At 42.7% G+C, this 25,199-nt stretch overlaps 2 protein-coding genes across 2 annotated transcripts in view; both read left to right on the top strand.

The window, feature by feature from the left end:
* Positions 1-8,919, top strand: part of DCTN4 (dynactin subunit 4) — a 33,273-nt gene extending 24,354 nt beyond the window's left edge. Inside the window, exons 10-13 of the mRNA XM_014852649.3 lie at positions 1,013-1,067; positions 2,089-2,196; positions 3,408-3,505; positions 6,313-8,919. Of these exons, the coding sequence (XP_014708135.1) occupies positions 1,013-1,067; positions 2,089-2,196; positions 3,408-3,505; positions 6,313-6,526 (475 nt within the window). The 3' untranslated portion in view covers positions 6,527-8,919. The remainder of the gene's footprint in view (positions 1-1,012; positions 1,068-2,088; positions 2,197-3,407; positions 3,506-6,312) is intronic.
* A 5,993-nt stretch (positions 8,920-14,912) lies between these two features.
* RBM22 (RNA binding motif protein 22) lies at positions 14,913-24,466 on the top strand. Its single transcript, XM_014852648.3, has 11 exons — positions 14,913-15,097; positions 15,524-15,577; positions 16,581-16,610; positions 17,232-17,364; positions 18,384-18,484; positions 18,583-18,755; positions 19,860-20,060; positions 21,024-21,188; positions 21,938-22,026; positions 22,216-22,347; positions 23,360-24,466. The coding sequence occupies exons 1-11, from the start codon at positions 15,044-15,046 to the stop codon at positions 23,488-23,490; spliced, it is 1,263 nt and encodes a 420-aa protein (XP_014708134.1). The 5' UTR covers positions 14,913-15,043; the 3' UTR covers positions 23,491-24,466.
* The last annotated feature ends 733 nt before the right edge of the window (positions 24,467-25,199 follow it).

Below are 25,199 nucleotides of genomic sequence, written 5' to 3' on the forward strand. Positions count from 1 at the left end.
CTTGCCCTGGTCTTTACAAAGAATATCTTGGTATATAAACACCAGTCTGGGATTTCAACCTGGGCAGTTTTGAGTCCAGAACAAGCACTTGTAAGTACAACATTCTGTTATCTTACTTAGAGAGGCAGCATAGCATAATGGTTAGGAGCAGGGACCCTGGAGCCAGGCTGCCTGGGTTTGAGTCCTGGCCTCTTACCAGCAAGTCACTTCTCCCCCCAAGTCTGGTTTCTTCCTCTTTATGATGGGGATGATAATAATACCTGTCTCAGGCAGTTGCAGTGAAGATTACACGAGGTAATATTTGTAAAGTACTTAAAACATTGCCTGGCGTATAGTAAGTGCTGTATAAAAATATTAGTGGGGGGCTGGCCCCGTGGCTGGGTGGTTGAGTTCTTGCGCTGTGCTTTGATGGCCCAGGGTTTCGCTGGTTCAGATCCTGGGTGCAGACATGGCACAGCTCATCAGGCCATGCTGAGGCGGCGTCCCACATAGCACAACCAGAAGGACCTACAACTAGAATATACAACTGTATACTGGGGGGCTTTGGGAAGAAAGGAAAAAAAAAGATTGGCAACAGATGTTAGCTCATGTGCCAGTCTTTAAAAAAAATAAGTGTTTGGGAAGTCTTTGGTAGTGTTTCTACACCCCTACAGTGTATTATTAAATAAGCCTTGGATCTTAGAACCAATTGCCTTTCAGATTTACAGAAATGAATTAGTAAAATCTCAAAAAGATATCTAATAAATGTATAAGGAAGATATCTGCCATGATACGCATACATATATAGGCTCTAAACTGGAAGTATACATAAGATTTCAGAAAGAACTCAACCAGTTCAGTTTCATGTCTTATCTTAAGTTTTTATTGTAGTGATGATATGATTCTTTAAAATTCTTTTTCTCTGATATGTCCTAATTAATGTAAAGAAATCTTTTCTTTGCTGCATTAGCTTTAAAAAACAGTAATAATTTTAAGAATGAAAGTTAATAAATTTTTTTTTATTCATGCATAGCAATTATATCCCAGAAGTGAGAATCATGTCAATTCCCAACCTTCGCTACATGAAGGTTAGTACTTTGCCTATCAACAGAAAAGAAAATTCATTGATCAAAGATGTGAGCACATGTGTATGTAAGTGGCTTTGGGTATTTGTCATGGGATGCAATGAGCAAGGGATAGAAAAAAAGTAGTTCAGAATAATAAAAGGGATTGAGATTTTAAATTTCTTTAAACTGGAATTCTTGACAACAGCATCTTTGTAGCGTATGCAGAAGGAGCCAAGTCCACATTATATTGGAAGTGGAATCATGGGTGAGGAAAAGAAAGGAGTTGTTGTTGGACCCCACAGGCATCTTTAGCTCTTCTCCTGTCAGGAGATTCTCCACCATCTCGTGTGTGTGTATGTATCAGGTATCAGGAATCAGCTAGGTTTCTTCTTTATCATAGCCGCTCTCTTTTGAGATCCTTATCTATGCCCCTTTCTCTCATACACACCCCCTAATGAGTTGTAGAATATTCTGCAGCAGCCTCCTTAGTTCTTTCCTCTCATGCTGCTCGTGAAGACATTTGAATAGTATCTGTCCATTTTAGAGATTTTTTTGCTAATCTCAAAAGAATACCAAACAAGGGCAAATTATGATTCAGGAAATCTGAAAAAGTCTTCTACAGTCTTGATATGCCATTTTTCTGCTACATCTGGCTGGCCTGTGGCTCCCATATTTTATTTATGAGAGCTTCCTTCTTTTCAGTCCTTAAGTGGAGGACAGGGTGGAGCAAGAGTTGTAAACTTTAAATAATCACTTAGACAATGTCCATCCTCAGAATTTCTGGATCTAGTAACTGGCCCTTTCTGTGGGATCCGTCCATTTCCTCAGTGAAAAGCAACTCTAAAGAGTCTATGGCCTACCATAGAAATAATAGACTGGGAATCAGGAGCACTTTGAAGGTGGGGGAGAATTGGGTGTTATTGCTGAGGAGTAATTGGGGGGAGGAATGATAATTTTGTGAAGTATTTGGTATAGCAACTAAAAAACTGGACCTCGGTGGCAGTAGTGGAACATGTCTGAGAGATGCTTTTCCTCTTCGCAGGAGAGCCAGGTCCTCCTGACTCTTACGAATCCAGTGGAGAACCTCACCCACGTGACACTGTTGGAGTGTGAGGAGGGGGACCCTGATAATATCAACAGCACTGCAAAGGTAGGAGCATTTTGCTTCATCCTGACTGGCCCTGACTTTTCCTGGAGTGACCTCATTTGAGGCTTAAAGGACCTCCACATGGGGAAAACATCTCTCATTTCCACATCCAAGTTGTCATCAAGTTCCTTTGATTCTACCCCCTAAGTTTTTTATTTTATCCGCAAACACGCTACTGCTGCCCTGTTTGAAGGTCTCATCATTTCTTACCTAGACTCTGACAGTAACTTCATAACTGACCTCACTGGTTTTTTTTTTTTTTTTTTTTTTTTTTTAAAGATTTCATTTTTTCCTTTTTCTCCCCAAAGCCCCCCGGTACATAGTTGTGTATTCTTCGTTGTGCGTTCTTCTAGTTGTGGCATGTGGGACGCTGCCTCAGCGTGGTCTGATGAGCAGTGCCATGTCTGCGCCCAGGATTCGAACTAACGAAACACTGGGCCGCCTGCAGCGGAGCGCGCGAACTTAACCGCTTGGCCACGGGGCCAGCCCCCCCGACCTCACTGTTTTTAGTCCCCCCTGCTTCCATTCCAGTCTTGCCACCAGGGTGATCTTTCTAAATCTAACTTTGATCATGACATGCTGATCATTTGTTGTCCCTCTGACTTCGGGGTGAAATCCAAATTCCTTGGCATAGCATAAGAGCCCCTTAATGCTCTCACCTCTGTTTGTTCTTCCAGTATGATCTTCCCCCAGATCCCCAAATCTAGCTGTCTCTGAATCATACATCTGATGATTGTGATCCAAGCAGATCCAATGGGTTATGAACTTTCATGCTAGAGAATTGCATTTGCTGTTTGTTTTACCTAGAATGCCTCCTTATCCCCACTCCCTTGGCACACATGTGCACACCTTTCTTTCAGTCTAATGCATTCTCATTCTTCAAGACTCATAGGAATAACATCTCCTTTTAAAAGTGGCATCCCTCCTCTACATGCCCTTTGCTTACATAGAGTATACAAAGCACTGAAATAGGAGATTTTGACTTCAGTATCAGTTAAATGAAATGTGGCCTTTCTACATTTTGCTACTTGGTGATTCATCTAGTCCTTGTTTTTAAACTTAGTGTAAGTGCTAGAATACTGTCTGTGTCTTGAACCCTGCTGCTGACTTCTGCATGTCTGGATCGTTGTCATACTTTCACTGCAGTCTGCTGCATGAATGTCCTACAGTGCGCTGGCCCCTTCTTAGGCAGGCCTCTCTCTCTTGCCCCCCAGGTGGCAGTGCCTCCCAAAGAGCTCGTCTTAGCCGGCAAGGACGCAGCCGCGGAGTATGATGAGTTGGCGGAACCCCAGGACTTTCAGGATGATCCTGAGTGAGTGATCTTTTTGTGACCCTCCCTTACCACAGTTGGCTCATACAGGAGGTCCATTCATAGATTCCAGTTTTCTTATTTGGGTTTAAAATTTTTTTTATCCTGTTTATAAAAATAATTACTATAGAAATTTGGGAACTATATGTAAAACCATGAAAAAGAAAATAAAATCCCATCACCAGAGATAAGCACCATTAACATTTTGGTGTTTGTCTTTCCATATATTTCTTTCATCGTTGATATCATTCTGTAAGCACAGTTTTTTAACCTTTGTTTTTCATGTAAATATATTTTCCCATGTTAATAAAAAAAATTTTCAAGTACATGATTTAATGGTTGTGGACAGGATACAATATGCTGTCCCCATAGATTTATCATTGACTTTGTCTTCCCCCTCCCTCATCCCCTTAGAGTAATTAAAAGATTTTACTCTCGCCTACCTAATAACTGGAAAGTAAAAACCCACACCTTCCCCTGGATGGGAAATGCCTCAGTCAGATCCAGTCTAAAGACAGGAGTCACTTCAGTTATCTGATCAGAGAGAACTTAGTATAGAGAATTGTTAGCTGGGTAACTTGAGAGTTCGAAAGAACCCAAAAGGATCCCAGAGATGGCAGTTGTATGAAGCAGTGACCGCCCCTCCGTGAAATGGTTAGAGGGAAAGGGTCACAGTTGTTACAGTCTAGATAGAGGCTTGCAGGAGGAGCCCCGTGGAGCTGAAACTCAGACCTCTGGGGAGGTGGGAGAGGGAACGCTGCTTGGCCAGTGCTGGCATCTTGGGGTGGCACGATGAAGCTGGTTATGCCAGAGTCTGAAAACTGCAAGTGGATATGGCCACTTTCTGGGTGAAGAAGCGTTGCTGGAGTGGTGCCCTCAGGAACCTCGCAGCAACAGGAAGTTCACGGTGGGGAGCAGGCACAGCCCCTTCCTCCTGCACGCTTCTCATCCCCTTCAGAGCCCGCTACAGGGACCTGACAGGGAGCCAGCCTACCAAGCAGAAATGTGGCTAGCAGAGTCCTGTGTCACAGGCAAGATATAGACGGTGGGCTTGGAGCTCAAAAGAAATAGCTTAAGATACTGACACAGGAACATTTAAGGCTTTTTAACAGAAGGATCAAAAGCTCCCTCAGCAAGCACTGGAAAGAAAAGAGAACGTGGGCTGGGCTGGAGAAATAGAGTGAGGGCAAAGGTGAGATGAGTGCAGTGATCCCTAAACTAGAGTTCACTTCAGATGCCCCAGGGCAGGGGTTGTGTTGTGTTTATCCCTAGAGTCCAGGCCCCACCCCAGAGATTCTCGTTAGCAGGTCTTAGTGGGCACCAGAAATCTGAATTTTTTTAAAATGCTTCCCAAATAGCAGTGGTTGCCTAGGAAATTAAGGCTAAAAAACAGACTTAATTTTTTCTTTGTACTCTTTTTAACTGACTTTTTTTTTTTTTTTTTTTGGTGAGGAGATTGGCCCTGAGCTAACATCTCTCATTAATCGTCCTCTTTTGCTTGAGGAAGATTGTCACTGAGCTAACATCTGTGCCAATCTTCCTCTGTTTATTTTATGTGGGATACCACCACAGCATGGCTTGACAAGTGGCAATAGGTCCGCGCCCAGGGTGCGAACCTGTGAACCCCAGGCCGCCAACTGGAGCCCATGAACTTAACCACTATGCCACCAAGCCAGCTGCTTGAATTTATTTTTTTAATGAATCTGATACAGATCAAGGGTGTAGTTACTTAAACACAATACAACATGCATTCTCTGTAATCTCTGCTTTATGTGGGTCCTTAAATTACATTAATTAGGTACAGAAATTTGTTAAGCCAAGGTAAACTTCTGGAAAGGATCATCTAAGATATTAAATTCCAGTCAGATTACCTGACAGATTGATAAAAAACTGAATTAATTATATTTCACATTATTACACTTTATAGGACTTTTAGATATCTGAAAATTAATTTATATAATACTGTATAAATATGTAAATATCTAATTCCAGTAACTTTTCTTAGAGTAACTTAGTATCATTGGATAGTAGGTAAAATTCTGTTTATCTCATTGCTCTTTTACTTTTTGAAGCTAAGTTATTAAAGCACAAACTTCAAGCACATGTCAGAGAAAACTAAAATGGTAAACCTCAACTAAAGAGATTTTTTCCTATCCGAAAAATTCCTAATTTACAGAGGTTACTTACAAAAACACACTGATCTGTGGTGTTCCAGAAATTCCTTTAAAACTCTGAGTTAATATCTGTCTATATCCTGTAGAAATATCACCACCTGTGCACAAATGTAAATGTGAAGGGACATTCGCAGCGCCAGGGTTTATAGCAGGGGAAAACTGGCAGCAACCTCAGTGTGTACCAGTTACGGTACATACAGAATACTATGCAACCTGTAAGTAGAATGGAGAAGATCTCTATTTGCCAGTATGGAAGGATGTTTGTGATAAACAGGGAAAAAAGTTACGGAATAATGTGTCCCTTTTGTTTTGGTTAAAAAAGCAAAAAAGTGTCAACTCATAGGAAAATACCTGGTAGGTTAAGAACCAAAGCGTTTACAGTTTTTCTCTGTGTACTGAAGGAGAAAATAAGGGGAATGACTTACTTTTTCCCATTTGAAATTCTTATGACTATATTTTACTTTTGTAATGTTAAAAAAATACGGAGATTAACATTTTGCTGAAGAAACTCTTCATTGCTGATAAACGGGATGGTGGTCATATCTTGTCGTCTGAGATTTCGTGTTGGGCCATAAAGCGACTGTAAGTCTTAGTGGCTTGTGACCTGCCTAATCCTGTGCTTATTTCCTTCCGTAGCATTATAGCCTTCAGAAAGGCCAACAAAGTGGGTATTTTCATCAAAGTGACCCCACAACGTGAGGAGGGTGAAGTGACCGTGTGCTTTAAGATGAAGCATGATTTTAAAAACCTGACAGCCCCCATTCGCCCCATCGAAGAAAGTGACCAGGGCACAGAAGTCATCTGGCTCACCCAGCATGTGGAACTCAGCTTGGGCCCGCTTCTTCCTTAAAAGGTTCCGCTGGCTGGCAGATCCCAAAGGACGTTATCACCACAAACCCGCACTAAAACATGGAAGCCGCTGCTTCATTAGGCTGTGTTTATGATGATGTACTCGTGCACTACTGACTCCTGTTCCTAGCAGGGTAGGGGCACAGGCAAGGCCTTAGGAACACAGGGTAACTGCTGTTCCTCTTGCTTTCCCTTCTTTTGACAGCAGTAAATCTGTGTCTCCCTCACTGAACCCTGCACATTGAATAACAGCTTAGTTCCATCCCCAGAAAGGGGAGCAGCTGTTCCTTGGAGTGGCATTAGAGTGGCCACCTGAGAAACTCTGACCATACTATCTCCCAATCTGATCACACAAAGGATCACAGTCTCCCAGATGAACCTTAATGGAAGGATCGACCTGCTGTTAATGACCCAGCACTAGTCTCAGCGTACCAGCTGCTTTGCGCATTCCATTAGACAGACTCTAGCAGACTAAACATACCCCTTCACTTGCCATCGTGGCTCCTGTCTTGCCATTGATTTCCATTTGACAGAAAAATAGAATTGTCAGTTTTGTGTTGATTGGAAAAACCTGTGAAGTTCTTAAGGCGCCCTCATTTGCCCTCTTCTGAGTGAATATAGGATACTTATTTATTAGTTGCTCTTAAAGTTTTTTCCCAGTAGTATATGGAACTTTTAAGAAGCATTTGAAAAGCACGCAATTGTATGTCACGTTAAGAGGGTGGCAAATTCCGTTCATTTTAAATGTTGCCACATATCCGGGGACTAATACTGCCACAGGGAGGCAGTCTTTGTACGTCTCACCCCCTACCCCTCTCCCTGCTCTGCCTCCTTAACTCGGTAAATTGGTCTGAGTATTTGGGATCTGGAAAAAGCCCAAAGAAAACTTGGTGGACAAGTTCACTTCTGGAATGCAGAAGACATTTTAAAGGTTAGAGTTTTAGCATGATATGAACTACTATTCTTTCCATTTGATTTGAAGGGGAAATTAACATTTATAATCTCTTGAATCCAAAACTGGATATTTAGAAAAAGAACCTTTCTCCTTCCTGAGTTTAAGATTTTTATCATATGGTGTGTCAAATAAGACCATTGTGATTGTAAAGCATGAAATAGTTAAGCAAGTAGCCCAGAATACTTGCCTAACAGCACACATGCTGTTTTCACTTGGTATCCTCGAGTTGAGTTGCTAACCTTAATTTCTGTGATGTTTTCTAAAATGAAAAACTTTGCTTGACAAAGTAGACCACCAACTACACCACGTTTGTTGTAAATGTATTGTTAGCAAGTGGCCAACGGGCTTTTGGGGAAAAGGGAAATTTTCTGTTTATCTTGGTTTGTTTTGAAGTTCAAGCCTTTAGTTTAGAAAAAAGTTAAGATAGATAGTAATATAGAATACAGACAGGACACAGTAATTTGATGGCTCCCCTTAGAAGATAAAAATACTTAGGAAGCCTTTGAAAGACACTAAATTGTACTCTTAAGGTCAAACCAGTTTTATGAAATAATATTCCACAGAGTAATATATATGCTGCAGTGTAAGGAGAAAATACTCTTTAATATTATGACAATAGTAAGGTTTAGCCTCTTAGGAGTTGGGGCCAGGGGTATATAGTGACAAATTTGCAGACTATAGAAACAGTTTAATTTTTTGCTACCCCACAGAGTGTCAAACTAATTTTTATCTCACTACCTGCTTCACAGAGCCTGCTGTGAAGCCGCTGCTCCGTATTTGCCAGTGGAGGAAATGGGCATCAGAGCAGAGAATAGCTTCCTGTTTACACATTGGCAGAGACTACACACAGTTGTATGTCGTGCGTTTATGGCACACAGCCAGTATTTGTTCCCAACAGTAATAATGCTGAAGTAATGGGTCTCATCACCCCCATGTGACACAGAAACACAAAAACACTTTTGATCATAAAATTTTTTTTCATCAGAAGCCAGATTAACTTGCAGAATAATAGAGCCATTAGCTTAACATTTCCTCAAGATGGTTTTCAGTGCAAGCCTGTGTTCTGTGTGTTAGGAGAAGCGGTTCAACACCTGCAGCTGGTGCATTCGGAATTTGTTGCTTTTTTGTTTTAGATCAGGTGCAAGATTTTTAATGTACAGTCAGTGTGCATCACTGCAGGCGAATTAGATGTCATTAGCACTAGAAACTACAATTTTGGAAACTTCAGGCTAAGTTAATTTGAATTTGTGATTTGATTAACCCACTAAACTTTTCTTTTGTTCAAAGTGCTTACAGGCGTAATGAGCTAAATGTCACACATATTTGTGAAGAAACATCCTGTAGGAATGAGAGGCACTCCTTGATTTTTATGAATGACAGGTTACTGTTTTGCCTTATTGCTTAACTTAATGTCGTGAAATAAAGCAATCAAAGCTTGAGTGTGTCTTTTGTTTGGTTTCATGAAGACTGACTGGAATAGTGCGGCTCAGAGTCAGGAGACGGGTGAAGTCAACAGAGTTAGTATGAGAGTCGGTGGGGCATGCTCCCTTCCCTTTGTTTAAATGAACTAAGTTCAAACTTCATATCAAGTTAGTTCACTATAACATTATATAGGTAGCTGTTGCTTGAGCTCTATATAAACAAGTTCTGAGAACCATCATGTAAATGTTATGGTGTTAGGCCTCTACCAGCTTTTATCCTGGGTCATTGCTCCCAAAAATATCCTTTCAAATATACAAGATGGTCCAGCCCTGACAAGTAGCCACTCATCCACCTTTGTCTGTACTCAGCTCTTCCGTCCTATTACTGTAGATGAAGTGTTCATGCTCCTGTCTAATGCCAGCCCCGCCACCTAATGCACTCAATCTCATTCTCTTACCTATTAAAGGACATCTCTTCAGCAATTTCTCCCCCTCCCACTCCTGCATTGATTCGATCAGCATGCTATGCTTTCTCTTATCTTAAAGAAATTGACCTCACACCTCTTTTCAGCTACCACTCCGTTTCTCTACTTCCTTTACAGCAAAACTCAACGCTACCTTCCAGTACCCTTCCTCCCATTCTCACCTGAATCCATTCTCCTTGGGTTGCCATCCCCACCACATCACTGGAACTTCTTGTCAAAGTCCCCAACAATCCACACCTTTAAACAGTGGTCAGTTGTCAGTCCTTACCTACTTAATCTTTCAGTAGCATCTGACAGTTGATCTCTTCCTTCTTGAAAGACTTTCTTCACTTGGTTTCCAGAACACAGTGCTCCTGATTTTCCTTCCACCTTACTGGCAGCTTTTCTTCTGTATCCTTTGCAAGTTCTTTCCCATCTCCCGAAGCTTGGAATGTTCCAGGTCTCATTTCTTAAACTTCTTTTCTCTCTACACTTATTCTTAGTTACCTCACCCAGTTTATGGCCATCTCCCAAATTTACATACCAGCTCTAGAAAAGTCTCTGAAAGTCCAAAACTACACTCTGAATTTTCTCTCACCACATCTCCCTCTCCTGCCTTTGTCCCTAACTGTTTCCTTTCAGTTTCTCACAATAAAAACTTTGGCATCACCCTTGACTAACGTGCCACATTCGGTCAGCAAATCCTGTCAGCTCTGTCTTCAAACTGACGACTTCATACCCTCTCCAACATTACTATCCTGGGCCAAATCACCATCATCTCTTTAGACCCCTACATTATTATTACAGTAGCATCCAAATTAGGCTCCTTGAAACCACCCTGGTCCCTACCCGACCTTTTAGTGGCCAGAATGATTAAGTCATAGTTCTCTGCTTAAAACCCGTATAGGTTCCTTACCTTGCTCAAGAGCAAACCAAACACAAAGTCCTTAACAGCTTGGGAGGCCCTACATGACCTGAAACCCACGCCCTCTTCAGCCTTGCAGAATTCATGTACTACTTCCTGTGCTCACTCCACCCCAGCTGTCCCTTGCGTCACCCAGGCAGGTGCCCTCTCGAGATCTTTGCACTGGCTGTTCCCTCTGCCTGGAAAGGTCTTCTCCCAGGTATCTGTATACCTCACACCCTCATCACAAGTAGGGCTTCGCTCAAATGTTTCCTAGTGTGGCTTTCCCTGACCACCCTATTAAATAATGTCAACTGCCCTCCCCTAAACACATTCCCTGTCCCCCTTCCTTGCTCTTTTTTTCCATAGCACTAATCACCGTCCAGCATACTACCATATATCTGTTTATTTTCTGACTCATCATACTAGAACGTAAGCTCCATGGTGCAGGGGGTTTGTGTTTTTTTTTTTTTTTTTTTTTTTAAAGATTTTATTTTTCTCCTTTTTCTCCCCAAAGCCCCCCGGTACATAGTTGTATATTTCGTTGTGGGTCCTTCTAGTTGTGGCATGTGGGACGCTGCCTCAGCGTGGTCTGATGAGCAGTGCCATGTCCGCGCCCAGGATTCGAACCAACGAAACACTGGGCCGCCTGCAGCGGAGCGCGCGAACTTAACCACTCGGCCACGGGGCCAGCCCCTGGGGGGGGGTTTGTGTTTTTTTTTAAGTGATGTATCTGCAGAGCCTAGAACAATGCCTGGCAAATAGTAGGCACTCAAGTTTGTTGAATTAATACTATTGTCCTTTTCCTTATTTATATAGCTGTTGATCTTGTGTCTTTCTTTTTAATATACACATGCCTCTTTGTCATAAGCCAAATATCTTACTTGCCTTGAGCTTTCTTGTTCTGGTGTTTTCTCTACCTAGAATACTCTTTCCTCTCTCTGCACCATCTCCAGCATTACTTTCCTGCTCCCATCTCACTATCATCTTAATCCACAGCACCATACCTCTCCGGAGCATTTACGTCCTTGTATCATGGGGTTTTGCATCTATGTATCTCTTTTACTGGATTGCAAACTCCTTCAGAGCCAAATCCAAGCCCCTCTGTCCTCTGTTTCTCCTAATTACATTCAGAGAGCAGCCTGGAGCAAACCCAGAAACTCAGAGCTAAGTCATTCAATTGCAATACTTTATTTATCCTCATTTTCTGGCAGTCAGGGGCATCTACAGTGAAATATATTTCACAGTTTGAGACACCTACATGAGATAATGATTTCGTGAAATGAAAGTAACATTAAAGAATATGGAATCAATCAGTGGGAAAGGTATTTCCTTCTGATTCCCGCCCCCTTCCCCATCCTGCTGGTTAAATCAAGGAAAAAAGTATCAATTGTCTGATGTTTGTAACATCTAACACTTACTCATTTTTTTTAAACATAGGCTTCTGGCTCAGAGCCTTTGGCAGACAACAGTAGCTGCTTATTAAAAAATACTGTTTCATTTTCATTGTACTTGCTTTTAAGGCTACATCTAAACGTGATAATTTTCCATTTACAAAAATGATAAAAATTTTCCTCTTAAAATATTTTTAAGTAAAAGGGGTGACTCATGAGCTCCACTCCTGCCTATGATGTAGATATCTGGAAAGAGTGTCACCCTACTCAAAAAGAAAAGGCAGACAGATGACAGAATCATAAATTTTATGGACCTATCAGAGAGCTGACGTGGCAGGGCAGTCAGATAGCCTGCCTTTCAAGGGGGAACAGACCCCTGCAAGGATAGATCAGACATGCAGACTGGCTCACAGGTAGAAGAGCATAGGAGGAAGAAGTGCTGACCACCGTGCAAGCAGGTAAGAGGAAATTAACTAAAATGTTAAAGAATTCCCCAAGGCCAAATTTGGGCTAACTTGACAGGACAAAATTCCTGGGAGCCTAAGACACTAACGGAGCTGCGTGCATTCAGAACTGCTTTCCAAAACCTCCAGGTGTTCATGAGAAAGACCTGTGGGGAGGAGGGGGGATGCTGGAGCTCTACAGCCTGCCTTGGTCTGAAAGCACACAGGAGAGATCTGCAGGCAACTCTGCCTCCCCCTACCCAGACCCTTCCCTCATAAGGAGCAAGAAGGCCTAAGCCACTGCAGGAGGAACAGAAAATCCTGCCTCCACAGGGCACGGGTGAAGATGCACTGCTGCTGGCGCGAGGTACGGCAAAACCTCTACCCGTGGGAGGGACGAGAGTCAGTCCTGACCCCAGGATTCTATACCAATACCATTAAAGTTCTACAGGAAATGCAGGAAACTCCCCCACAAGGCCAGCCATAGATCCAAGTCAGGATTTGGCTGCTGCAGAGAGGAGGGGCAAGAATGCTGAGAAAAGACCCATTCCCAGGGCCTGGCCACAAAGGACCTACCAAAGACTGAGGCTGAATTAGATCAAAGAATCCCTGACCCCTCCCCGACTACCCACCTAGAAAGCGGCTAGTAACAAACTTCAGCAGCTGGGGGATGGGCAAGGGCATGGAGACATGCCACATGTGCAGGTACGCAGGACAGCTGAAAGCTAAGGATGAAACAGGAACACTTGAGAAAAGTTCTTCAGCCCCAACCTAAAGCACAAAATAATGCTAGAGGATGTGAAATCTGCTGGAGGCAGCCATGGCAACAGCAAAACCCAAACCCAGCTCAGTTCCTGACTAGATTGACCAAACCCCACCCGAATGGCCTGACAGAAGAAGCAGCTTGCTCATTTCCAAGTATTAATACTATTTACCTCAGTCTCTACTGTGATATAAGCAATGACTGGTATTCAATAAAAATTTGAGATACACAAAGAAGCAAGAAAAACCACCCCATTCTTCACAGACGAAACAATCAACAAGACCATATACAGATATGACCCAGATGTTGGTATTATCGGACAGGGACTTAAACTCTGATTAACACGTTGAAGAATCTAGCTGAAAATACGGATAATATATATGAACAGATTTCAGCAGAGAGACAGAAACTATAAGAGACAAACTGAAATAAAAAAGGCAGGATCAGAGATGAAGAGTATCTTCTCTGGGCTCCTCAGTAGACTTGTCATAGGCAAGGACTTGTTAATAATCAGGAAATTTAGAGATAGGTCAATAGAAATTAGCCAAACTGAAACCCAAGAAAGAGTGAAACAACAACAGAGTACTCAAGATCTATGGGACAATATCAAATGATCTAACGTGTAATTCGAGTCCCAGGTGGAGAAGAAACTAGGGAGAAGAATATTTAGAGAGGACATTGAAGAATTTTCAAAAGACAACAAACCACAGATCCAAGAAGCTCAGATAAACCCAAGCACTTTCTCATACAGGAAAATACATACTTTACATACGATCAAGTAATCCCACTCCTAGGTATTTACAAATGAAAGCCTATGTCCATACAATAACCTGTATGTGAATGTTTATAATGCCTTTATTTATAGTTACCAAAATCTGGAACAACTCAAATGTCCATCAATAGGCAAATGGATTTTTTAACCTTCTGGTATATCCATACAATGGAATTCTCAGCAATAAAAAGGAACAAATTACTGATTCATGTAACAATATGGGTGAATCTCAAATACAATATGTTAAGAAAAAACAGGCAGACCCAAAAGGCTATACAGGATTCCATTTATGACATTCTGGAAAAGGTAAAACTATAGCGTCAGAACACAGACCAGTGGTTGCCATGGACTGTGTGTGGGGAGAAATGGATGGACTCTGGCACAAGGGAACTTTTTGGCATGATGGAACTATTCTATATTTGTGGTGAATGTATGTAAAAACTCATAACTGTACAACTAAAAGGGGTGACATTTTGCCGTACCTAAACTATTTTAAATAAACCTGTTTTTTAAAAATGGTGACAAACATATTAGGTAGTTTGATGATAGGATATGTCAAAAATTATGAAAGTGGTACCAGAATGCTTGAAATACATAAAGTACCGGCAGAGTGGTTATGAGTTGTTCCAAAAATGATATAAGAATGTATGTGTTGATCCATAAGACTCTTTTCATTTCAGAAGTTGTAAAGACAATACTATTGCCTTTGGATTTGTGGCTTTGCCATATATTAGCTACACGACCAGAAGCAAGTTACTTAATCTCTCTAACCTCAGTTTCCTTTTCTTTAAGAGGGACAATCACACCCGCTGAGAGTGTAGCGGTCGCCAGATAAAATATAGGACATTCAGCTAAATTTGACTTTCAGATAAACGAGTCATTTTTTAGTGTAAATATCTTTGGGACATATTTATACTAACATATGGTTCGTTGTTTATCTGAAAGTCACATTTAACTAGCTGTTCTGTGTTTTTGCTTGCTGAATCTGGCAATCCCACAGTGGGGTTTTTGTGAGAATTAAATAAGACTGGCACAGCAAGACGTTCGCCCAGCGTTTGGCATAATAAGCGCTCAGTGGGAGCTAGGGCTGTCTTAATCCCAGCCCCTCATTCATTACTTGTTCCTTTATTCTTTCACTCAAGTTTTAAATAAATCAATTGTACTCATGGCTCTTCATCCCAAGTAGACAACTCGAAGGAGGCACTAGAGTGTTAACACACCACGACTCCAATTCAAAGAAATTCCGAGCGGGCGACGTCAGGCCGCACGACGCTCCGCCCCCAAGGGCGCGCATGACGCGTAAATAGGACGTCGACGGCCGGGGCCAGCCTCGGAGGCTCACGGGATTGTGGCGGTCCTCTCTCCAACTCGGAAGCTACTGCTGCCCCCGGGCGCGCTCAAGATGGCGACCTCTCTGGGCTCCAACACCTACAACAGGCAGAACTGGGAGGATGCGGTGAGTGTACCGGCCGGAGGAGGACGGGACGAGGCGGCGAAACCGCGCCTCCTGCGGGCGGGCAGGGCCGGGACTGCGGCGCGACCGAGGGAATTCCGGGGAGAAGCCAGCGCCGCGGCCTTGCTCGCCTGGAGCAGGAGGCTGGAGGGCGGCCCTCCCGCATGTTTGGAGGGAAGGGGATTTGCCAAGGTCCGAGACCCTTTCCATCCCTGCCCCCCGCACTCTATTCGAGCCGGCCTTTTCTCCCGCCTCCTGCCGGAAGTGCAGAGAGCGCCCCCTCCCGCGCCCCGGCCCGTGCTGGACCTCGGGTCCCTGCCCTGCTCTCCACCCTCGCCCCTCGCCTCCCCGCCCCCGTGCCCACGAGTGTGGCTGAGGTGGCAGGCTCTTCGGAGCCTGGTCCTCAACCAGATTTCCCATTTTCACCAGGACTTCCCCATTCTATGCCAGACGTGTCTTGGAGAAAACCCATATATCCGAATGGTGAGTGATCGCGTGTGAAGCAGGAGTTGTCCGTGTTCTGTCAATGTCACGGTCCTTGCACACTGTCCTTTGCATCCTTTGCTTGATGTTCCTTTGCAAACCCAAAGCGTAGGACGATTTGCAAAGACTGTCATGCTTATCCTCTCACTTTGGAACTCAGCGACAGTCCTGTGTTGTGGAAGTCATAGTAATAGCTAATATTGTTGAGCATTTACTTAGAGGGTAGATGTATTAACTAGAAGCGAAGAGCCTGTATATCTTTTTCATATATCGAATAAAGAGTGGAGCTGGGATTTATATTCAGATATTCTGACTCCAGGGACCTCAGCCAGTTAGGAGGATAACCAGGACTAGAAACTAGGTTTCCTGACTCCCAATCAGATGCCTTTTGGCCGCTGCACCTTGTGTGTCTTTAGTGTAAGGCACTCCTTATCCTTATAAATAAAGATAAAATTAGTGTCAGCTAACATTTGATAATTGGGTTAGAGCTGTATTGTGATCAGTCTCAGAGGTGTTGATGTTGATAAGATGAAGATGTTTGAATAGCTTCTGGGAACAGAACATTTGCATGCAGGATATCAGCACAGGATGAGTCTGTGGTAGTTACCTTCTGACTAAACTTTGCAAAATGCGGTGACCATGGCTGCATCCTCCCTGACGTGGGGACCTTAGAAACTGTTAGGAATTTCAGTTCTTGGGAGGGAACTTGGGAGCCAGAAGTGAATCTGAGAGTTGTGGCTGTGGGAAGACACATGCTTATCTGGCGTTAGATCTATAAGAGTCTCAAGAGATTATAACTCATAGTAGGTGCTTGGAATAAATAACCCCTCCACACGCCACCCACTCCCCCCCACCCCCCCAGCCAAATAAAAGGTGTTTCCCCAGCTCCTTTAAGATGCCAGGGAGCTTCAGACACATTTTTGAGGTTGCATTTAGGAAAGGAGCAGACATCTAGTCTTTTTCTTTCTGTAACTCCAGTTCTTTTCTATTTTTTCTATTTCAGACCAAAGAAAAGTATGGGAAGGAATGCAAAGTAAGTGTGCTTGTTTAAGAGTGATGATTTCATTTCATTTGCCTTTTCTCTACCAAAGTAGCCTTCAGCTTGCTGGGTTTGAGGGCCTCTGGTAAAAGTCAGTGCTGTACAACTTTCATATGTCACTTCCATACTCATTGGCTGTTAACTGTTTAGTGTGGGAGGTAAGAAAATGAGCCCTTTAATGTACGGGTTTTTAACCTGGTGTCTGTGGATGGGCTTTGAACTCCCTGAGATATTATACCAAGTGTTGTGTGACTATGTACATGAGCATTTTAGCTGAGGAGGAAGGTCACAGCTGCCATAAGATTCTCAAAGGAGTCTGTGACACTCCTCACTCACCCTAAAAAAGATTAAGGGTCAAATTATTAATGGTGGTTACCTCTAGGGTGGAGAGAACTTTGAGTATTTTGTTTCTGTAGTATGTGAATTTTTGCAACTGCTTCGGAAGGGTGTTGTGGATGGGATTGAACATCAGGTGGCATTTACTAGATGATTACTAAGGTCCCTTCTAAACCCTAGACTCAGAGATCCTTTCTTTGAGTCCCCCATTGTTATTGTCTCCTGGATTGATGTCCAGGTCAGGACCATTAACTCTCTGGCTCTTACTTGGTGTTAAAGATCTGTGCCAGGCCGTTCACAGTGTTTCGCTGGTGCCCTGGGGTCCGCATGCGTTTCAAGAAGACAGAAGTATGCCAGACCTGCAGTAAATTGAAGAATGTCTGTCAGACTTGCCTCTTGGACCTCGAGTATGGTACGTTTGCCTTGTCCCGTAGAGCTGAAGGCGTTTTTTTGTCTCTCATTTCTTACACTGTCTCTGGTTGTGACCCCACTTTAGAATGTCTGCTGTGGTCTGCTTTTCCCAGGAAGAGGAGAACCTTACTAGGCCCTTCTAGAGTCCTCCTGAACGATAGTAGGAACTTAAGGAAAAGTTGGGAATTAATCAGAACTGGCCTTAACCTCCCTCAAGTACATCCCTGTGGCCAAGGGGAGGTAAAAGCATCATTCCCGTGTTAGGTAATTTCTTTGCCTTGGGCTTCCTTCTGGATGCAAAGCTTGCTTCCCAATCCCTGCCAGTGTTCATAGGCTAATTGTGCTTTAGGTTTTTGTCTCAACTGTTGTTAGGACTGATATGTTACTACTGTTTCAGAGTATCTGCTTTGGAGAGTGATTTTTTTTTTTAACTGCCGGTGATTTTTTGTGTATGAGAAAAATACTTTTTCAGCAGGAATTTTTATTATACAATAAAATAAAAGGAAAATATGAGTTTGTGTGTGTTAAGTTCAGAAAGTTACTCTACTAATTAGAGTTCTGGACATATGTTATTTAGTATTATTTGTATGTTAGTTAAGGAGGTGTTCTGGAATACAGCGACCCATATATGCCTCTGACTATCCAGAGGAGCTGTAGGACCAGCCTAAAACTAAACTACTTGTTGCATTTATTTTAAATAAATTGTGTTATAATAAAAGCTAGATACATTATTAATTTACAGGTCAAATATGATGCTAACCAAAGTTTGTTTATCTGAAAGATTTTCTAAAACATTATTTCATCAAATTTCGTGACAGCTCAGGAATTTGGACAGTTTCTTAGAATGCTCTGTAGCGGTATTTGCCTGGTGGTGCTAAAGATTTTGAATAAAAATATACTAAAGCCTCTGGTAGCAAATAAAGTGGAGAAGAGAAGGATGATACTGTATTCCTTGTGCATATTCAGTATGGGTATGTTTTAAAGTGTATCTGAGTTTTTTCCTCCTTTTCTTTGTCCCAGGCCTGCCCATCCAGGTTCGTGATGCAGGGTTGTCTTTTAAAGATGACATGCCAAAGTCAGATGTCAACAAAGAGTACTACACACAGAATATGGAGAGAGAGGTATGCTGCCACTCTTGATGTAGTTTTATATTTGAGAAAAGAATCCTAGTGGATACTGTCTATATAATTTATCTTTTGAATTTGTCATTCCTGTGTAGATTTCTAACTCTGATGGAACACGGCCAGTTGGCATGCTGGGGAAAGCCACATCCACCAGTGACATGCTGCTCAAACTGGCCCGGACAACACCCTACTACAAAAGGAATCGACCCCACATTTGCTCCTTCTGGGTGAAAGGAGAATGTAAGAGAGGAGAGGAGTGTCCGTACAGGCAAGAGCTGAGCTGCATTTTCAGTATTTGCTTCAGATGATTAGTTATCTAAGAAGTGGGAGATGCTAGCTTAAGCTTAAACTATTTCTACTTTAAAATCTAAAAGTTTATATATACAACTAGGGGGGTATACCTCATGACTTAAGACTATTAAATTTAGAAGAGCTTGTTTTTTTGGGTTTTTTTGGGGGGGTGAGGAAGATTTGCTCTGAGCTAACGTCTGTTGCCAATCTTCCTCTTTTTACTTGAGGAAGATTAGCCCTGAGCTAACGTCTGTGCCAGTCTTCCTCTATTTTGTATGTGGGTCACTGCTACAGCATGGCTGACAAGTGGTGTAGGTCCGCGCCTGAGATCTGAACCTGCAAACCTGGATTGCCAAAGCGAGCCTGCTGGACCCTAACCACTGTGCCACAGGGCTGGCCCCAAATTGTTGTTCTTACTTATAATAGAACTTTTACTTATAACTAAACCTTGGGAAACTAAACTGCTGTGCCATGTAACATGGACGTTGACCCTAAAAGTTTCTACCTGAGTTGTAAGTCTTTGCTGTCTTGGTCTGACTGGCTTGAATCTCAGTGTGTAGTTGAAGTCAAGTTAAGGCCAGGCTTCTAAGGGGCTGTGAGTATGTTTCAGTCAAGACTGCCAAGCGTCTGGATTAGGGGTTCTTAACTGGGGGTTGGTTGATCCCACTCCCACCAAAATTATCTATGCCTTTTTCTAGGCCTAGGTCCGTAGCTTTCATCAGACTCTCGGTGGAATGCAAGACCTCAGATATGTTAAGAACCACTGACCTGGAGAGGGATAGCCATGTTTTGGTTACCATTTGTTTTGGGGTAGATCGTGGCAAAAGCATTTCTTTATACAGAAACCCTACTTGCCACTCTACATGGCCATTTAAATGGCTTTCCTAAAAGCCTGGCAAGTCCTTGTGTGATAGAGTAAATCACTTGATATTAGCTCTATTTTGATAATTATGTTTTGGTATGGCCAGGGTTTTTGGTTCAAAGGCATTTCAGGGTGTGTATTTGTAGCTACTATTGGGTGATACCTATAAATTTTTTTCCTTTGTTTCACCTTTACGCATTGTTCTTTCTTGAACCATAGACATGAGAAGCCTACAGATCCAGATGACCCCCTTGCTGATCAGAACATTAAAGACCGATATTATGGAATCAATGACCCTGTAGCAGATAAGCTTCTGAAGCGGGCTTCAACCATGCCTCGTCTGGACCCACCAGAGGACAAGACTATCACCACGCTGTATGTTGGTGGTCTGGGTGACACCATCACTGAGACAGACCTGAGGTTTGTGCATGTAATTGTATGAAATATTTTCGCTTTTAACTGCCCTGGAATAATTTTTTGGCAAAAACACAGGCAAGCATGGTAATTCTGTACAAGGCACGTTTTTCTTTAGCCACTCTACAGTTAATACGTATCATGCTGACTAGAATCTTTAGAAAATTGTCTTTTATGGTGTCAGAGTAGTAATGTTAATCTACAGTGCTTATTCCATCCTTGCATATGGTAATAATTACACGAGACTGTATTTGATCTAATAGCCAATTCAGATGTTTTGAAGATGGCACATATCCAGATATGATTAATTATATAGAGAGGGAGAGCTTTGCAATTATAAAACTCTTACGGTTTAAATGGTTGGCTTTTTAAAGAGATTGGTATTTGGTAAGTTTGGATTATTCTTAGCTTGTATTTTGCTTGGCTGAGTGAGACATCTGGGCAGATAGTGATGGAAATTACTGCTTCCGAAGAGAGACGGTGGAGAAGAAACTCCTAAAAGTGTATCAGCTGCCCTTGGTAGCCTTTCTCCATTAAACTCTGTCTAAGTGAGCTAGACAGTCCCCGGGGGTTGACAGACTTTCTTCGCTCCTCCTCCTTCTCTTTTTCTTTTTTACAACCTTTAAAATTTTTTTTTAACATTTTTGGTTCATGGGCCAGTGGGGCTGTAGTTTGCCAACCCCTTATCTAGAGTTTAGGCCCTTAAGGAACCTACTGGAGCCCCCTTTCCTCCATGAGAAAAACCCTGAGATGTTTGATAACCTTTGTTTACTCATGATCTTTCTTGCCCTCGATATGCAGCACCCCCAGTAGGGTAGGCTGTTGGGGGAACTACCTGTTGGTAGTTAGGTAGGTAACCGTGGGGCCGCCCGCCTTGTAGTGAATCAGTGAAAGAGTTAATCCATTTTCAGTCTCCTAGAATGTTCATGTGTTGTTAACTCTTGTTTTCCTCTGCCTGTCTCTCTTCAGAAATCATTTCTACCAGTTTGGAGAGATCCGGACGATCACCGTGGTGCAGAGACAGCAGTGTGCTTTCATCCAGTTTGCCACGAGGCAGGCTGCAGAAGTGGCGGCTGAGAAGTCCTTTAATAAGTTGATTGTCAATGGCCGCAGGCTCAACGTGAAGTGGGGAAGGTGAAAATTAGACTATTTTTAAATGTCTTTATTGAGATTTTCGAGAAACTGTTTCATTATTTGGAGACTGGTAAGCTTTTGGTGAATAGCTTAAATCAGTAGGACCTTTAAAAAGAATTTTTCATTCTCTATATTACACTTCACGCCTTTGGCTGTTGGGAGGATGCTGCTTTGGAAATTTATTCAGGGTTTTGGTGTAGTAATCTCCCCCTTTGAAGAGTCATGATTTTTGTGATCAGCTATTATAGACCAAGTATAACTGCCGGGGTATGAAGGGTGGATTTGAGAGTTTACAAATGAATTAGACCTAGATTCCGTTCTCTCCAGGCTGATTGTCTAGTGGAGAAGAATAGCTAATTTAAGTTTGAAAGTGATGATGACACAAGAGAGACACAGGTAAAATGCCCTGAAAGTTCAAAGGCAGAAGGTGTTTCTTGCTTGGAGTCGGGGAGGAGCTGGCTCATGGCGGCTGCAGCCCATCTGGAGTGCTTCCTGTGTGCTGAGTAAGCGTGTGCCAAACCGTACGTGTGCCTCTTCTAGTCCTCACAACAGCTCTGGCGGATTTTGAACCCAGGTCTTTCTGGCTTCAAAACCTTTACTCTTAGCCACTCTGCACTGTGGCATTTATGGGAAAAGAGTGTGCTGAAGAGGAGGCAAGGAGCGAAGGAACTCCCCTGGGACCATGAGAAGCAGAGGTGTGACGGAAGGTGGGACAAAGTGCTGATGTAGTGTGTGTCTGTGTCTCCCAGGTCCCAAGCAGCCAGAGGAAAAGAAAAAGAGAAGGATGGAACCACAGACTCTGGAATCAAGCTAGAGCCGGTTCCAGGACTGCCAGGAGGTGAGTGCAGACTTTCTGTCTACCAAGTAGATAGACTGCCTTGATGTTCCGAGGTTAGAAGAGACCCAGGCCTCTGGCTCCTGCAGCAGCTCTGTTCTCCCAGCAGGACCTCCCAGGATTTAACGGTGGAGGGAACAGTGTTGCACAGTTGTCTTCCCCTATAAAGGTTGGCTATTTTCTCTTCTCCAGCTCTTCCTCCTCCTCCTGCAGCAGAGGAAGAAGCCTCTGCCAACTACTTCAACCTCCCCCCAAGTGGTCCTCCAGCCGTGGTGAACATTGCCCTGCCGCCGCCCCCTGGTATTGCCCCACCCCCACCCCCAGGTAACGTTCATCTTCCTTCTTAGTAAATAGGTCTGACTTAGCCTGGGACGGTCTTTGTGAAAGTCTTGTCTTCACACCTCACCATCACATCTAACTTGTCTAAATCCTTGGAGTTTGCCCCATAGAAGTCTGCATGTAAAGCTGATTTGTTAGGATTCCTGATGGTTCGTTTTTTTCCTGGAAGGTCTCCAGTTTTCTGAAGATCTGAGTATGTGTATAGTCAGAGAGGGAGTTACTGGATTGCAGTGATCTGTCACCAGTTGTTCCCTGTTCTAAACTAAATCCTAATTGATGCCCGAGCACCATGGCTTATGGTGTCAGCTGTGGACGTGTGTCATTTCACAATGCGTTTATTACCTGTCTGCAACAAGATAAGAAGCTGGTGCCAGAAGATAAATTCAGTAAGACAGTCTTGTTACAAAAAAACTGTCAGAAAAACAGTGTGCTTGGTCACATCGTTAAGTTACATTTTGGCTCAGGCTCAGTTACATTTGGCTCAGTTCGAGGACCGGCACTTTGTGTAGCGCTGTATGGCACCTACAGAATGTCAGATGACAGTGAGCAGTTCAGTCAGCACGAGCAGCCAGTTGTCCTGTGGCAGAGTTCCCATTCTCCCTGCAGAAAAGTCCTGGTTTCTGAACAGCCTCCATTCTAGTATAAAGCGTTGAGGTTAATGTTGACAGGGTCCTGCCATCAGCCTGATTTCTTCCTCACCTTTCAGATTCTGATCGAATTTGTCTGGTAGGATTGGCATGTTTGGTAGATAGCAGAGGCTCAGTTGACATCCTAGCAGATACCTTGAGTCTGTGGAGTTTTCTTTTAACCTGGTCTGAGGAAAGGTTTCCAAAACCAAGGTCGACATTCCTAATCAAGTCTTGTGAGCTGACATTTTCTAAAGCCCCTCATCCATTTGATTTCTATGTAGGTGGTTTTGACTTCAGAAAGATTGAGAGGTTTCAAAGGTTGTCAAGGGAACTACAGGCCTAACAAATTTGTCCTCTCCCATCTGCAGGTTTTGGGCCACACATGTTCCACCCAATGGGACCACCCCCTCCTTTCATGAGGGCTCCAGGACCAATCCACTATCCTTCTCAGGACCCTCAGAGGATGGGAGCTCATGCCGGGAAACACAGCAGCCCCTAGCACATTATCACCACTCTGGGGCTCTGCAGAAGAAAGGGCGCTTAAAAATCCCAGTAAATGAATCTTGGAATAAATCTATTTTTCCTTCCTTTGTAGTTTCCATGGTAGCTGAATGTGTTCAGATGTGGGCAGAACGACAGCCATGCTTTCCTACACGTATTCAAAGGATTGATGGACCTCAAATAAGCTGCCATTAACACATCTGTTTACTACTATAACGTTACTAATAAAACTTAGTGCCTGTTCCCTTTACCTCTATGGGGAACAAGCAGCTGGGTGAATTGGAATGTCCAGCGGAGTTACCATCCCCATTATATGTTCATTTTGTATCTTTTTTGGGGGGAAAAAAAAATTGACCTGCGGTAAAAAAAAACTTTTGACCATTTTTATGTCCATTGAGTATTTTCCTTTTTATCATCTAAAAAAAGATTACTAGTCCTAATCATTGTAGTGGCATGAGTGTGATATAACACATCTGAAGTCACACCCTCAGAAAGACAAGGAGAAACCAGCACCCAGCACAGCCCAGACCTTTTCTTACCTCTCCTTTCCTCGTTTATTACTAAAGGCATCTGGCTGATAGTTGTACGTCTGCGCTACCAAAAAAAGACAAAAATTAAAATTACTTCTTAGTCCTATCAATCGGATGGAAACATGTCACGGAGCTGTGTATGATTGAAGAAACCTGGTGTCTGGGATGAAATCTTAAAGAACTTCCTGTAAAACACTGTAACAAACTGTGAAACAGAAAGCCTTGGCGTGCATCTGAGTGGAAGACTGACCTGCCGCTGTGACTCTGGTCTTCAGCACTCACCTGCACGTGTCTTCAGCGTCCCATTCAATTCCCTGCTTCTGCGCGGGGCACTGTTTTTGGTCTTAGAATGTTTGGATATAACTGAATTGTAGATGGTAACAATAATTTGATGTTGTGTTGTTTTTTGTTTTTAAAAAAATTAAAACGGGTCAATTTTCAAAATGTTGTTATAGGCTTATTTCTAGATTTCTGTTTTCTTTGTCCTTCGGTAGCTCAACTTGAGGTCAGTGGCAGTTAGAAACAAGGTGCATAGAAATGTAAACTTTTGCTGTTGACTGTTTTGATCTTTCTGTATCCGTTCTGTGCTGGGCCTTTTTAGTACTTGATGTCAGAGCTTAGTGGTGAGGTTGAAATAAGATGATGCACGGAAGGCACTCAGCACAGAGCGTGCCGCATGGTGGTTGATAAATGATAGCTTGAAAGTCATCCTGATATTAGACAAGTCATTTTAAAGGAGACAGGCAAAGTTTATCTACAAATCCATTTTTTCTGAAACCAATTCTATGTCACTTTTATCTAAAATATATACTTAGGGGATGGCCATACCCCATATAACACCCTTTTTTGAGTTTCTCTGGAGAATTTGTTTTCCTCTAGAGGGCTTCACCTTGCCTTTTTTTTTCTTTTAAGATTTAAAAGTTAATCTAGAAGGGCTTAGAAAATTTGCGTTTATTTCTGGTAATAGCTAATGTGAAGCCATGTAGGGTACTTCCCGTATTCTGACACCATTTTGGGTGGGGTTTTTTTGTGGGAGTTTTTGGGCCTACTTTTGAGCATGTAAAAGATTTTTAGCCAATTTGTGAATAAGATGTGAATCATGTAGTGTTTTAATAATTGCCAAATTTGATTATTTATATCTATACATATATATACATGTGTAAATATATGACTAATT

This window comes from Equus asinus, chromosome 9, assembly GCF_041296235.1.
Source record: "Equus asinus isolate D_3611 breed Donkey chromosome 9, EquAss-T2T_v2, whole genome shotgun sequence".
NCBI lineage: Eukaryota > Metazoa > Chordata > Mammalia > Perissodactyla > Equidae > Equus > Equus asinus.